The following is a 14,985-nucleotide window of genomic DNA, read 5'->3' on the forward strand; positions in this document are numbered from 1 at the left end:
AACTGGACAACTAACATCGTGAATGACAGTGAAAATGAGGTATGATATGAGGCTAAAATAGGAAAGAACAAGTTAAAAATTACTTAGACAAGTTAGGTATCTTCAAGTCACCGGGGCCTGATCAAATACATCCTAGAATACTCAAGGAGCTGACTGAGGAGATATCTGCGCCATTAGCCATTGACTTTGAAAAGTCATGGAAGATGGGAGAGATTCCAGAGGAATGAAAAAGGACAAATATAGTGCCAATCTATAAAAAGGAAAATAAGGACAACCTGGGGAATTACAAACCAGTCAGCTTAACTTTAGTACACGGAAAGATAATGGAGCAAATAGTCAAGCAATTGATTTCCAAACACCTATAAGATAATAAGGTGATAAGTAACAGTTGGCATACATTTTTCAAGAACAAATCATGCCAAACCAAACTAATAACTTTCTTTGACAAGGTGTCAAGCCTTGTGGATAGGGGGAAAGTGGTAGATGTGGTATATCTTTACTTTAGTAAGGCTTTTGATACTGTTTCACATGACCTTCTCTTAAACAAACTAGGGAAATACAACTTAGATGGAGCTACTATAGGGTGGGTTTTTTTTAAATTTTTTGGCAATGTTCTGCATATTTGTCACAATAACACAGAAACACAATAAACATATAATCACACCATTTTCAGTTATTTTGGTATTTTATTTCAAAATACTTGTCAGCAAATAATTGAAAATGGTGTGATTATATGGTGTTACTTTGACAAAATATGCAGAATTTTGCAATATTTTAAAATGAATGCAGAATTTTTAATTTTTTGGTGCAGAATTCCCTCAGGCGTAAAAAAATGGGAAATGACTGCCTAGGAAGAAGTACTGCAGAAAGGGATCTGGGGTCAAAGTGGATTGATCACTAGCTAAATATGAATCAACTGTGTAACACTGTTGCAAAGAAAGCAAACGTCATTCTCAGATGTACTAACAGGAGTGTTGTAAGCAAGACATGAGAAGTAATTCTTCTGCTCTACTCTGCACTGATTAGGCCTCAACTGGAGTATTGTGTCCAGTTCTGGGTGCCACATTTCAGGAAAGATGTGGACAAATGGGAGAAAGTTCAGAAAAGAGCAACAAAAATGGTTAAAGGTCTAGATGACATGACCTATGAGGGGTGATTGAAAAAATTGGGTTTGTTTAGTCTGGAGAACAGAAGACTGAGAGGGGACATGATAGCAGTTTTCAAGAACATAGAAGGTTGTTACAAGAAGGGAGAAAAATTGTTCTCCTTAACCTCTGAGGATAGGACAAGAAGCCATGAGTTTAAATTGCAGCAAGACATTAGGGAAAAACTTCCTAACTGTCAGGGTAGTTGAGCACTGAAATAAATTCTCTCTTTCTGTCTGTCTCTCTCCCCGCTACCAACCTGGAACCAGCAGGTCTAAAATAGCTTATTGCAGAATGTTTCAGTGTGCTGTAAAAAGGAATCCATACTCCTGGATTTAATAAAAAAACAATTGTGTGACTTACAATCTTGACTTTCTAAATTGCTTCTAAATCAAGTTGGTAGTGTCACTCAAAATTCCCAATAAATTCTGTTTTTAAAAGTGAATGTACTGAAATGTATACTTGTGTAGGCAGAAAAAAGTCAGCTTAGCCTTTCTCTCGGCCTCAGTTTTTTCTAAGACATTCCATCTTTTCCATCAGAGGTTTATTTTAAATTACACTCATGCTCAAGCTTGCACATTACAGAATTCTCTCACAGGGACTTTGAAGGAAATTCGAACTAAAGATAGGTTCTGCTCTTAGGAGCACACTAATCAATCTAATCTCGGGTTCCACTGAATTTCTTTGGTTGTCTTTCTGCCAGATACGATTCTGTCATTAGGCCAGTGTGGCCAAAAAAATGTGTAAAATGAAAATGGTCCCTTCCCTTTTTTCCCCATTTAATTTCCTATTTGCCATGTTTTATAATGAAGATATGTAAATGTAGCATGACACCAGCATTGTTTGATTAGTTTTCCATTTTTCTTATTTCATGAACCATTACATCTTAAAACGTCAATGTATTTTCCCTATTGTTTTCTAATTTGACTTTTTTCCAGGTTCGTGAGTTTAGCAATTAAATTTGGCTCTAAACAAATTTGTGTGAACTGCAGTTTTTCTTATTTTTGCTTTTTAAAATAAATTGTTACCAATGCCCCTCCCCCCATACACAAACACAGAGTAACATAAGCTTCTTGGCAAGTTTTGTGTCAGTGAAAGAATTTGTTACTTAATGTGGATAATTCCAGTGTCAAAGCAGATGTTTACATATATTTTAGTTTATTCCAATAGAACGAACATTATCATATAGAACTGCTACCTTATCATTGCTTCTTTACTAATTGCTGTCATCTTTTTTTAATATTTAATAGCTGTACAATTCTTGTTATAACTACAGTATTAGCCTTTTTTTGTTCTATAGTGAAGCTAAGGGTGTTTCTGTGCTTGCATTTCTTAGTTTTATGTCAGTTAAATTCTCTCAGCAGTGTCAGTATGCTGACCAGTTTAGTCTTCTTGTACAGAACAGGCTTGAATGTGATTTAAATTCAGACTTGCTGTTTGTTCATTTCAATATTCACTGCCATATCAGTTTTGTGAGAGAACTTGACTTCAAAGGAAGTTATTGATGGTTTCAAATTAGGTGACTAGAGTTAGCAGCTCCAAAAGCAGTGACTCTGCTGCTGGGAGTTCTGAAATTCTGGATGAACCAAATCCTGTTTTGTTCATTTCTCTTGGTTGTAGCACCAGTGATGACATCAGGTAACACATGCTGTATGTCCAATATCATTGGTGCTGCCAGTATCACAGAATATCAGGGTTGGAAGAGACCTCAGGAGGTCATCTAGTCCAACCCCCTGCTCAAAGCAGGACCAACACCAACTCAATCATCCCAGCCAGGGCTTTGTCAAGCCGGGCCTTAAAAACCTCTAAGGATGGAGATTCCACCACCTCCCTAGGTAACCATTCCAGAGCTTTCTCACCCTCCTAGTGAGATAGTGTTTCCTGATATCCAACCTAGACCTCCCCCACTGCAACTTGAGATCATTGCTTCTTGTTCTATCGTCTGCCACCACTGTAGTGGGGGGACCAAAACTGGACACAATACTCCAGGTGTGGCCTCACCAGTGCCGAATAGAGGGGAATAATCTCTTCCCTTGATCTGCTGGCAGTGCTCCTACTAATACAGCCCAGTATGCCATTGACCTTCTTGGCAACAAGGGCACACTGTTGACTCATATCCAGCTTCTCATCCACTGTAATGCCCAGGTCCTTTTCTGCAGAACTGCTGCTTAGCCAGTTGGTCCCCAGCCTGTAGCGGTGCATGGGATTCTTCTTTCCTAAGTGCAGGACTCTGCACTTGTTTTGTTGAAGCTCATCAGATTTCTTTTGGCCCAATCCTCCAATTTGTCTAGGTCACTCTGGACCCTATCCCTACCCTCCAGCATATCTGCTCTCCCCCAGCTTAGTGTCATCGATGAACTTGCTGAAGGTGCAATTTATTCCATCGTCCAGATCATTAATAAAGATGTTGAACAAAACTCGCCCCAAGACCAACCCCTGGGGCACTCCGCTTGATACCAGCTGCCAACTAGACTTTGAGGCGTTGATCACTACTCGTTGAGCCCGACAATCTAGCCAGTTTCTATCCACTTTATAGTCCATTCATCCAATCCTTGGATGCGTTAGATCTGGACCCATGGACTTGTGCATGTCCAGCTTTTCTAAACGGTCCTTAATCTGTTCTTTCACCACTGTGGGCTGCTCACCTCCACTCCATACTGTGTTGACCGGTGCAGCAGTCTGGGAGCTGACCTTGTCTGTGAAGGCCGAGGCAAAAAAAGCCTTGAGTACTTCTGCTTTTTCCACATCTTCTGTCACTAGGTTGCATCCCCCATTCATTAAGGGTCCTACACTTTCCCTGACCACCTTCTTGTTGCTAACTTATGTCAGACATCAGGTAACACATGCTGTATGTCCAGTATCCTTGGTGTTGCCAGTATCATGAATGTACCGAAACTGATTTGGCTTTGATGTATATGGTTTATTTCAGAATGGCAAAATACCTAAGGCCTTAGATCAGGATTTTAAAATTTTCTGCGTGCCTCTATGGGTCTGTTTCATTCATGGGCATTGTGTTAAGGTAATGCATAAATATTAATAGTTTAATGTAGTTTAAAATGTGCAGCTGATTTCCTGCTTGAACACATGCATCCTCCATACAGTAGACCAGTATCTATCACCCTTTGCCTTTTTCCACAATCTCTCCAGCAATGGTTCGCTCCCAGACAGCAACCTTTTAACAAGCTTTTTCTGAAAAGAACTAACATGACGGCTATTCAAAATGAGCAACATTCTGTATAAAGAAGCCCTGAAAGGAGATCTGCTTAAATTTTTACATTAGAAATGCAGGTTCTGACTAGTCTGTGGCCTACACTGGAAAAGCCACCCATTGCTGACAACAGATGTCATCAGTGGTGTTACTGAGTCATTGTTGAATGATTGTAAACTATTAGTACAGGCAAGGAAAGACAACTATAAGCATCAGGTTTCAGAGTAACAGCTGTGTTAGTCTGTATTCGCAAAAAGCAAAGGAGTACTTGTGGCACCTTAGAGACTAACCGATTTATTTGAGCATAAGCTTTCGTGAGCTACAGCTCACTTCATCGGATGCATACTGTGGAAAATACAGAAAATGTTTTTATACACACAAACCATGAAAAAATGGGTGATTATCACTACAAAAGGTTTTCTCTCCCCCCACCCCACTCTCCTGCTGGTAATAGCTTATGTAAAGTGATCACTCTCCTTACCTTTTGTAGTGATAATCACCCATTTTTCATGGTTTGTGTGTATAAAAACATCTTCTGTATTTTCTACAGTATGCATCCGATGAAGTGAGCTGTAGCTCACGAAAGCTTATGCTCAAATAAATTGGTTAGTCTCTAAGGTGCCACAAGTACTCCTTTTCTTTATAAGCATCAGCTACTGTAACTTTAACAATGTTAAAACCCAAACTATAGAGAAATCAGGGGGAGGTTGTTAATTTTTTTTAAATCCAGTCCCCACTCTCCATTCTATCTCCATCCTTTCATATACCAAGAGGTTTATCACTCACTCTTACGTTTTTATAGAAAATATACTAAATAGTGTGGATATTTAAATTGTTTGATTTTATTTTTTTCCTACTTTAAATACATTAGGCAGGTTTATAGTGGCTTTACTGTAGGTAAGAGTCTCTTGAAAGGTGCTTCTGAAAAACTTGACTTATTTAAACAATCAAGTACTAATGTAATGGTCTGGTGTCTGAGCACAGTTTTCAGTAAGTTCTTCCCTCACTCCCAAGCTATCAGAAGCATAGGACGCTTCAGACTTCATTTAATACTTTCTGCTGCAGCGAGTTCTGTGGAGATGGTTTCAAACCAGTAAATATATCCAAGAATTCGTGGTACATAATTATTTTTGTAACACTTAGAGTTCTGCTGTTCAACATAAATGTCTCAGTTTAAATAAAATCCATTAAGGCTCAAGCAAGCATGCCACTGCATACCCTTGTCAGCCTTACAGCAATTTGAAGGCACTCTGTAACTGTCTGCATGCGTCTTGACACACGCCCTGCTGTGTCTTATGGCTCAGGTTTGCCTTTCCAGACCCTTCTTATTGTCCTCTGACTGCTTTAGTCCCTTCTGTGCACATCTCTGCTCTTATCTGACGTTTCCTTCCCTTATTCGTTTCTCCATTCCCATGTGCCGTTATCAAATAAACACACACTTCATTTACTTCCCTCCTTGGTTAGCTTGCTTTCTGCTGGAACTTCCATCACTTCTGTACCTCCTGCTGCTTCAGAGACCCTTTGTTTCTCCATATTGGATCCTTTCCAATTACAAATCTAGCTGTTTAAATCAGCCTGTATGTGTAGCATTAAATATACCTGAAGCATTTGTGCTCCTCATGTAGATGATTCAACAGGCCCCAATGAGGTATCAATTCTTCAGCTGCTTAGCAGGCTCTCAAGTCACACATCTGACCAAAGTGTGCATTATTATTATTATTAGGAATGCTGGATTGAGACTACCCAAGAAACAAGAATGCTGTTCTTTTTCTGATTTACGGCTGCAGTCTGTTTTTGTACTGCTGGAGTGTTCTCTGTGATGCAGAGATAATTGCCACTGTTGTAAAACGTTCTCAGTGAAAACAGTTGACATAAAACACTGAATAACTACTACAAAAACTGAACTGTCAGCTTTGTTGTTTTGTGATTCACAGTATGTAGCATTTTTCTATTCATTTTGTTTGAAAGATCACTATAGGGATAAAACGTGTAAATTATTCTGTCCTGTGCTCTCAAATATGAAGGTAACATTTCATATTAAAGCTACAATTTGCCATTGCTTTATGAATTTTCATTTAGACATTGGGGGCTGGAGGAAAAATTGTAAAAGAAATGTGTGAAACAGATGACTACAAATGACTGTACATGTGTATTTTTAGGGCCAAGTTCTTTCTTCCTGTCTGAGTAAATGAGCTATGCATAAGGAGTAGTGTACCAGGGCTAGGAGAGTAGATCACTTCTCAAAAGGGAGAACACTTGCTCACCAATTCATTGGTTGCTGTTGCAATCTGTTCCCCTTAGTAACTCATGCAGCTGCAGGACCCTCACCAGGGGGGGATGGAAAGTGGATCCATGTAACTGTAGATCAATTGGCCATGCCTTCGCCTGCAATGTGCAGTGACCTAGATCAAACCCCTGCAGAGCTATACTCTATAGCACACTTTGGTGTGGATCCCACTTTTACAAGCTCCCTGCTGTCTATCTGCTACAATCCATATTTTGTCTTTTTTTTTTTTTTTTTGGAAGTTCTGCTCCCTTTCAAACCATATGTGCCCCTTGGGTTGTTGGAGGGAGACAATTCTCAGCCCTTAAAAAGATTAGGAGACACCAAAATCAGAATTGGTGTCCATTTAGAAGAGTCAGCAGTCATTATTTTCTGTCAGAATTACATTAGCACCTAGGGGCCCTAGTCATAGACCAGGACCCTGTAGTGCTAGGAGCTGTACATAGAACACAAAGACAGTCCCTACCCCCCAGAGCTTACAATCTATATATAAGACAAGAAACAACAGCTTGATATAGACATATGGGAGTGTAAGGAAACAATGAGACAACACTGGGCAACATGACTGACGGTGGACTCAGCACACTAGTGGCCTAATTGCTGTCAAGTTGTAGGCGGCATGGTAAAAACTAAAAAGTTTTAAGGAATGATTTGAAGGGGAATGATGAGGTAGCTTTTCATGTGATTAAGGAGATCTCCTTCCAACCATGAGGGGGCAGTATGGGAGAAAGCACAAAGGTGCTTATCTGAAAAGTTAACAAGTGGGCCATGCAGGTTGGCATCATTTCAGTAGTGAATGAAAGATGCCAGGTACAGTGAAGATAGGCCAGGAAGGGCCTGGGAAGTAAAGACAAACAGCTTATGTTTGATGTGATAGAGAAGCGAGAGCCAGTGGAAGGATTCAAAGAGAGAGGTAAATTATACTTTAAATCTTTTCTAGTTTTTGCTATAAATTAGGGACAGAGAGGAATTTAAAACCTTTTTCTTTGATACTTTACACTGTGCCTTTAAACAGCTAGTCCCAGATAAATATGCTAAGTTAATAAACAGTATCCAACAAAACCAAATACCAGATATGTGCATTTTCCATTTTAGTTTATATGAATGTACAGTAGTTAGTGACTTTTGAAACGTACATTTGTTCTTCTCAAAGCCTGTTTGGTTGCATCTATGGTTGGTGACATTCATTATTTCAATGAAAGTGAACAGTAAAAACATATTTGTGATTGCACAATTTAGAAATGATTAAGGTTTGTTCTGGATAAAGGAAGTTCTTAAATTTAAAAGAAAAGCTTAGTCAAAGAAATACATGAACAGTTTTAATTACTTGTTTTTTATTCAGGTGTATGTTACGAGTATTGGATTCATTCGGGACTGAACCTGAGTTTAATCATGCTCATTATGCCCAGTCTAAAGGCCACAAGACACCATGGGGGAAATGGAACCTTAATCCACAGCAGTTTTATACAATGTTCCGTAAGTATCCTTGTTTTCATATATAATTGCTTCTAGAGCTAGAATTAAAAGTGAATGTTGCCATTAGGGAGAATCTTTGCCGTTTCAAAAGCTAGGTCATAATCTAGTAAAACGCAGAGGATAGGGGGCTTGCAATTTGTTTTTGAATATGCTAAGCTACAGTAAACTCAGCACAAATGCACAAAAGAACAGTGTTAACTGGGTATAAATTTTGGTAAGGAGGTTTATTCTAAAATTAGCTTTCCAACGCATACTGATGTCTGGAGTTCACTTTTGTTAGCTTCAGTTTCTCAAACGCTTCTGCAGAGTGATTGGTGGTTGTTTTTTAACGTATCTGCAGAGTGATTCCATTTGGTAGACTAAATTACTGTTGTATTTGATCATTTTAAGTCAGAGTTCTTCAGGCTGTGATGTTGTATTTCTGCCTTTTTTCATAAGTTTTGTCTTTAACTGAACAGAGCACAATGATTTCCCCAGTGCTTTTCATTCAGGTATCATAAACTCACAATCTCCATCATTCAACGTAATTTTTGCGTCTGTAGTTTTTCTTGCAGATAGTTTTCAAGGTTTGCTTGCACCCCACCCTGCTTGTTTTCCTGTTATGAGCATTTAAACTGAGGTGGACTGATTCAAATTATTTCAGCCCAACAACCTACAACACTGTTGAAAATTAAAACATGTACTTGAGAACAATGTAGCTGAAAGTTGCACTTATTGACTATTATTAAAAAAAAAGAAAAAAAGTAAAGCTATTCAGTGGCTCTGAAATGTTTTGACAGCTCGTGCAATGCCTGATATGTGCATCTGAAAAATCAGCGTCAGCTCATCAAATTGTTGGAGGGAGTGTGTTTAGATCAATAAAATGGGAGCCAGACCTTTTAGGTTGTATTCCTGTCTCTGCAGTTGTGACTCACTTAATGTGATTTTAGGTAAGCTAGCTAACACCCCCTATGCCATTTCAACAGGCACATCAGCAAAAACAAGGCAAGCGTGTTTATTGGGGGACAGTCAGGTTTTTTCCTTGAAAAGACATAAGATATATGCCTATCCTATATTATTTCCCTTTGGACACAACAAATTAATGAATCCCACCCAATGTTGTCAAAAACATCCCGATAAATCCCAAACATTAGAGTCATTTTGGGTAACTAAACAGTAATAACCTACAGAGGTCCATCAAGATACCTCCTTTCATTATACCTGTTTCATACACGCACAGCTCATCTGCATTTATTGTGAATACACAGATTTATGGTGGTCTGAAACACAGTACATATTTGATTATTTTTTCCTTTGGACAACCACAATGCATCTTTTCAGTAATGGCAAGGTGTGCACTAATATTGCTCTACTTCAACAATGACTGCTAGAAAAAAGTGTCCCATTTTTCTGTTTTAGTTATAATGGCTCAGTGTATTAGGACTACAGTCAAATATGAGAGAACATTCATGGAGACAGATATCTCCTCCTTGACAGAATGGGGGAAGGCTGAAAGGTCTCCACTTTGCCTCTGTAAATGTCAGGGAGACAGAATAAGATATCGTCTTGTTCACAAATTTCTGAATCCATTGAGTCTTTTCTTCCCTCATAATTCATGAAGTGCACTTTTGAAAATCTTAACCCACATACACTTTAAAAGTGATTTTGAGTGTCCAACTTAAGACCTCTTAAAGAAGATGAGGGGGAGTCAGCTTCAGAAAGTGCTGGGCCTATGAAAACCAGGCCAATTTCATGTCTCAGTTTGGACACCCAAAATCACTCATGAAAATGTTGACCGTTTTATGTTTAATTTCCATACTCAACTTGGTTTAGTGGATGGTTAGTGCTTGACTACTTGGAAGCATCTTTGTTCTCTTCGATCTTCTATACCAGGTTACGTACGTGGGTTATAGTCACTCTGTCATATGATGGAGAAAGATAATGCAGTCTTCCAGTTTCACCCCTACTTGGTAAGGATCTAACTGCTGCTCAGACTTCAGCAGAAGGTGGAGAAGAGTCACCTTTGCAGGCTGTCTAAGAGCAGGAGAGGCCTGGAAAAAGACTTCCATGAAGTTATGCATAGTTACTTCTGGGATCCAATCCATGTACCAATGCCCAGTGCAACCCCAAAAGCAGGTGATGCTTGCTAGGTAGGGGCATGGTGATAGCAGACTTGTTCAGACTTGGCAGACAAGTTTGTCAAACTTTCACCTTCAGGGTTTGGGCTATTTTCACCTTGTATGCAGAGGTGCGTGCTGACATTTTGTTCTTTAAGTAGAACTGCTGCCAAAGGACACCTGTGCAGCACTAAGGAGTTAATGCAGGGGTGGGGAACCGTTTTTCTATCAGAGGCCACTGACCCACAGAAAAAATCAGTCTTGGGCCACACCCAGCCCCACAGGCAGGGAGGGGCAGAGGCTCAGGGCTTCCCCTAGGCTCCGGGGTGGGGCCAGAAGTGAGGGGTTAGGGTGTGGGGGGGGCTCCGGGCTGGGGCAGAGGGCTGGGGTGTGGGAGGAGGTGAGGGCTCTGGCTGGGAGTGCAGGCTCTGGTGTGGGGCTGGGAATGAAGGGTTTGGGTTGCAGGAAGGGGCTCCGGGCTGGGGCCAAGGGGTATGGAGTGCAGGAGTGGGTTCAGATCTGGGGCAGAGGGTTGGGGTGTGGGATATTTGGAGTGCGGGGTCTAGGAGGGAGTTAGGGTGCAGGAGGGGATTCTGACGTGGGGCACAGGGTTTGGGGTGTGGGCTCTGGCTGGGTGGTGGTTACCTCAGGCAGCTCCTGGTCAGTGGCGCAGCGGAGCTAGATGCAGGCTCCCTGCCTGCCGGGGCTCCGCGCTGCTCCCAGAAGTGGCCACCATGTCTGGCCCCTATGCAGAGGGGCTGGGGGCTCTGCGCGCTGCATGCGACTGCAGGCACTGCCCCCGCAGCTCCCATTGGCCACAGTTCCTGGCCAGTGGGAGCACGGGGGCAATGCACACAGCTTCCCTGATCGCCCCTGCTCCTAGGAAACATTCCGGGAGCTGCGTGGAGCCAATCAGACTTCTGCCAACCGAGCGCTCAAGGCTGCAACCCCACGGGGACGGTGGGGGTGGGCGGACGAGGCTTGGGGCTTCTGGCCCGCGGCGCTGAGACTTGCAGTGGACCAGATCCAGCCTGCGGGCAATAGGTTCCCCACCCCTGGGTTAAAGGAACAGAGACAAAAAGGTGGGGTTTTATTTTCAATACAGTAACTGCAATAAATAATGAGGAGTGAAAGGAAGAATTACATGTTTGCCGAATGTTGAGAGATATCTGGTTTGTGCCCAGTGTATCTGAGAAATAGCTCAGGAACATTTTGAGAGTTTTGCCAATATGCTGCCAAACTCCATGAGAGCAAGGCTTATCTACTGTGCAAGTGCTGACAGTCAAAAGTAAACCAAACCAAATTTATTTAGAGCACTGTGAAGCTTGTCCCTGAATTAATGGGAGTTCCTCATTGTTGCAGATTCTGTAAAAGAACTCCTTACTTGCTTTTTCATTGTTGGCTATATTTGGGGCTACTTGCCAAGCCATGGTTACTTGCTGTCTACCATGCTGTTGAATTTAACTGCTCTGTAAAAATCTAAGAAACATATTTAGTTGGTCATGCACTATGCATACAGTCCTAGAGAAGTACAGTGAAAGTTGTTCAGCAAATAAAGGAGCTGCATTCACAATTGTTTAGTGGGAAGTAACAAAAAATACAGTAATGATTTGTGACCTCAGAGATGTAACTGAATAGGACAGTTCTAGGCAGGGTTTGAGAGATGGTGGATGGTTGAGCAAATGTGCCTTTTTTTTCTGGTGACCTAATCACATATTCTTGGTTCATGCTGAAAATAGAAATTTAAAACCAGGGCTCATTTGTGAGACATTATTTAATACAATTGGTACATAACTTTCTGTGTGAGGCCCTGCACAAGATAGCACCTCAGAATGGTGGTGCATTGGGATGATAGTAGCTTGTTCGTAGTCCCTCTGTTCAATGCATGCTAAATTTCCCTTTTTTATTTAAAGGGAAAAATGTTTTTAATGCAGCAAAACAGCAAATATTGTTTTTATCAATTAATGAGTGTGCATCCAATGGTCTGAGCAGCAGGCTTGAATACACAAGTCCTGATTGCTAATCTCAGCTATGTATCTGATTCTCTTTATGGCATAACCTTTTTTTCCTCTGTTTTCCCCCCTTCTTAAATGTGGGTAATAGTTATCCATGTTTAGAGATTTTGTAAGGTTTAATAGTTCTTAAAGTGTTGCATATATACTAGGACTTACTACTACTCTTACACAGAACAACTTCATAAATTATATTCAAAACAGTATATGTATGCATAAACTATTGGCATTTAACAGATACTATCCATCCAATTTTACAATTCTACATATGGTGGTTATGCTGACTCTTCAGTACTTGGCATTTTATCACAACAGAGATGGTAAAGATATAAGTCAACCAAACTCATTCTGAAGCATGTGCAATTGCAGTGCTAAATTTGATGGGAAAGAGCCAGCTTTCTTGGCCTCTCACTCACGCAGAGGTAGCACAATCTTTTATTGGGTTGTGATCTTAAAATACTTATCAGTAAAGATTTTACAGTGTGATTGTGACTCAACTTTACTTCTAGTGCTTTGTTTATGAGGGCAAGAAAATTACTGCTGGATAAAAATCAAGCAAGTAGGAATCAGGCAGGCAAAAGTTGGTAGAATTTCTTAATGTAGATAAAGCCATTTCAATCTGGACTGGAACACAACTTTTCACATAAAGCAAATATAAAGACTGAAATGGGCCATATTTGAATAGTAACCCACTGGAAAAATGTTGTACATTTTATTGCCAGTCCTGAGTTATCCGGAAGCATGAAGTTCTGTTTCCCTTTTAGTGTTTTGTGTTAAGTCCAGTAATGCAAACTAGCAATGTTAGTGTTTTCTTTTAAATTCGTATATCCTTCCCATTCCTTAACATCTGTTTCCTAAAATAAAAAGAAAATGGTAAAGGTGTCCTTGATCAGCATTATTCTCTATGCACCATTCATTGTTAAATACCATTGTCCATTTCTCTGGTCTAAATATCTGGTCTAAAAGTCCTCTGTCTGACTGTAGCTGAAATATTTTTTGTGAAAAGAGTAATTATAATTGGATTTCATGTAGCTTATTCAAGGCACAATAATCCTAAACAGAGAATATAATAACTGAGAGGATTTCATTGTCTGTATAACGTGCATTAAATTGTTTTCCTAGAAGTCTTTCTTGTAGCCTTGTGCCTCTGGGTGCATCATTGTTTCTTGCATTCCTGTGTTGAGACTGGAAATCACAGATCCTGACAATAAATACATAAGTCTGCTTTGGCAACTTCAATGTCATCCACAAACTACTATATCTATAACTGTTTTTCTTACTCAACAAGCAATTTAAGTATTATGTAAATATTTTATATAAAACTATTTTTCTGCTTGATTTGTCCTCTGAAATTCTTGCCTTTTACTTGTGAATCTGTACATTCCATCCATTTTACTGAAATTGTGAGAGATCCACTAGTGACATAAAAAGATACTGTGTGTATATAAACTTGTCTTTTCTACGGTGTAAGTCAGTTTCATGATTTTCAAATTGAACTATTGAATCCCCATGATAAGATTTGATTTCTGTAGTACTCTGAATGTGAGTTTAGCTATGGTATGTGTGTATGTGCGTAGGGGACAGGGAGCGTGTAGGTTATTACTTTATAATATATATATAATAAAGCAAGCCTTAAATTTGTTTTGAAAAATTAAAATTAAAAACAAAATGCAACTCATCAGTTATAACCTAAATACACTCCAAACACACTCCATCCTCTCCCTCAGCTAATCTGCATCTGTTAAAAAAAAAAAAAAAAAAAAAAAAAAAATTCTGTGTCCTAGATGAGGTTTGCACTGTGCCTGAAAGTCAGTAGACTTTAGGTACATTGGACTGATGTGGGAAGTGAATGCTACATTGGAGGGCCCTCCACTGAAAGTACTACATGTGGCTTGAGCGAGTACCTCAAATATATTTGCCCCTCTATTTTGTACATCTGAAAATACTACAAGAGAGAAGTGTAGGAACTCAGTTTTAACAGTTCATAGTCTGAGGGCTAAACAGTACATTCAAACTGTAGAGCTGTTCTAGATATAAGCTTAAAAGATATTTAAAATCTTGAATGTGTTACATGTGTGAAAATGAAAAGGCTGAGTCTGAGATCATACACACAGAGTGGGCTGATGCCGTTCCATATGTCCTGGAACAGTTACAGATGCATTTTGGATCTGTGCAGCAATAAGCAAGTTTTTACAAACAAGCAATTGTTCCAAAGTACAGGTAGATTCTTCTTCACATAGTGCCCCTGTGGGTGTTCCACTTCAGGTGTGCATACACCCTATGTGCCTTTGATGGGAGATTTTCCTTAGCTGTGTCTGTTTTGACCCACACATGTGTCCTAGGGGTCCTTCTGCTCTGCATCGAGGCTATACAGGGCTTGCCGAGTTCACTGGGTTTTAAATGCTGCCTCACATGCTGCAAGGCCATCCCAGTCAGTGATGGATACTCTAAGTGCATTTGGTGTTTAGGAGAGACACACATCCTGCAGAAGTGTGTAACATCTGTTTAGTCCTCAAATTCGAAACGAGAAAGAACTGGGAAATCAAGCTTCAACTGTTAATGATATTAAAGATGTTCTACTGTTAAACTGTTAAAGCTTGAAGCCCGGCCCCGCTTCAGAGCCAGGTCAGGAGAACCCCTGTTTTCATCAGGTGGGATCTAACGCCCCTTCAACCTCAGCCCAGCATTCTCCTAGAAAGCAGAAGGCTTCTGAGACTAATTCTAAATGAAGCAAGAAGAGGAGCTCTAACTCCCTTCTTAACCA

The 14,985-nt window shown here is 40.2% G+C and overlaps 1 protein-coding gene across 1 annotated transcript in view; it reads left to right on the forward strand.

The window, feature by feature from the left end:
- MGAT5 (alpha-1,6-mannosylglycoprotein 6-beta-N-acetylglucosaminyltransferase) overlaps positions 1 to 14,985 on the forward strand; it is a 232,462-nt gene that overhangs the window by 151,262 nt on the left and 66,215 nt on the right. The window contains exon 10 of the mRNA XM_077829937.1: positions 7,980 to 8,113. Within this exon, the coding sequence (XP_077686063.1) occupies positions 7,980 to 8,113 (134 nt within the window). The remainder of the gene's footprint in view (positions 1 to 7,979; positions 8,114 to 14,985) is intronic.

The sequence above is a fragment of the Eretmochelys imbricata genome, chromosome 11 (genome assembly GCF_965152235.1).
Source record: "Eretmochelys imbricata isolate rEreImb1 chromosome 11, rEreImb1.hap1, whole genome shotgun sequence".
In the NCBI taxonomy this organism is placed as follows: Eukaryota; Metazoa; Chordata; order Testudines; family Cheloniidae; genus Eretmochelys; species Eretmochelys imbricata.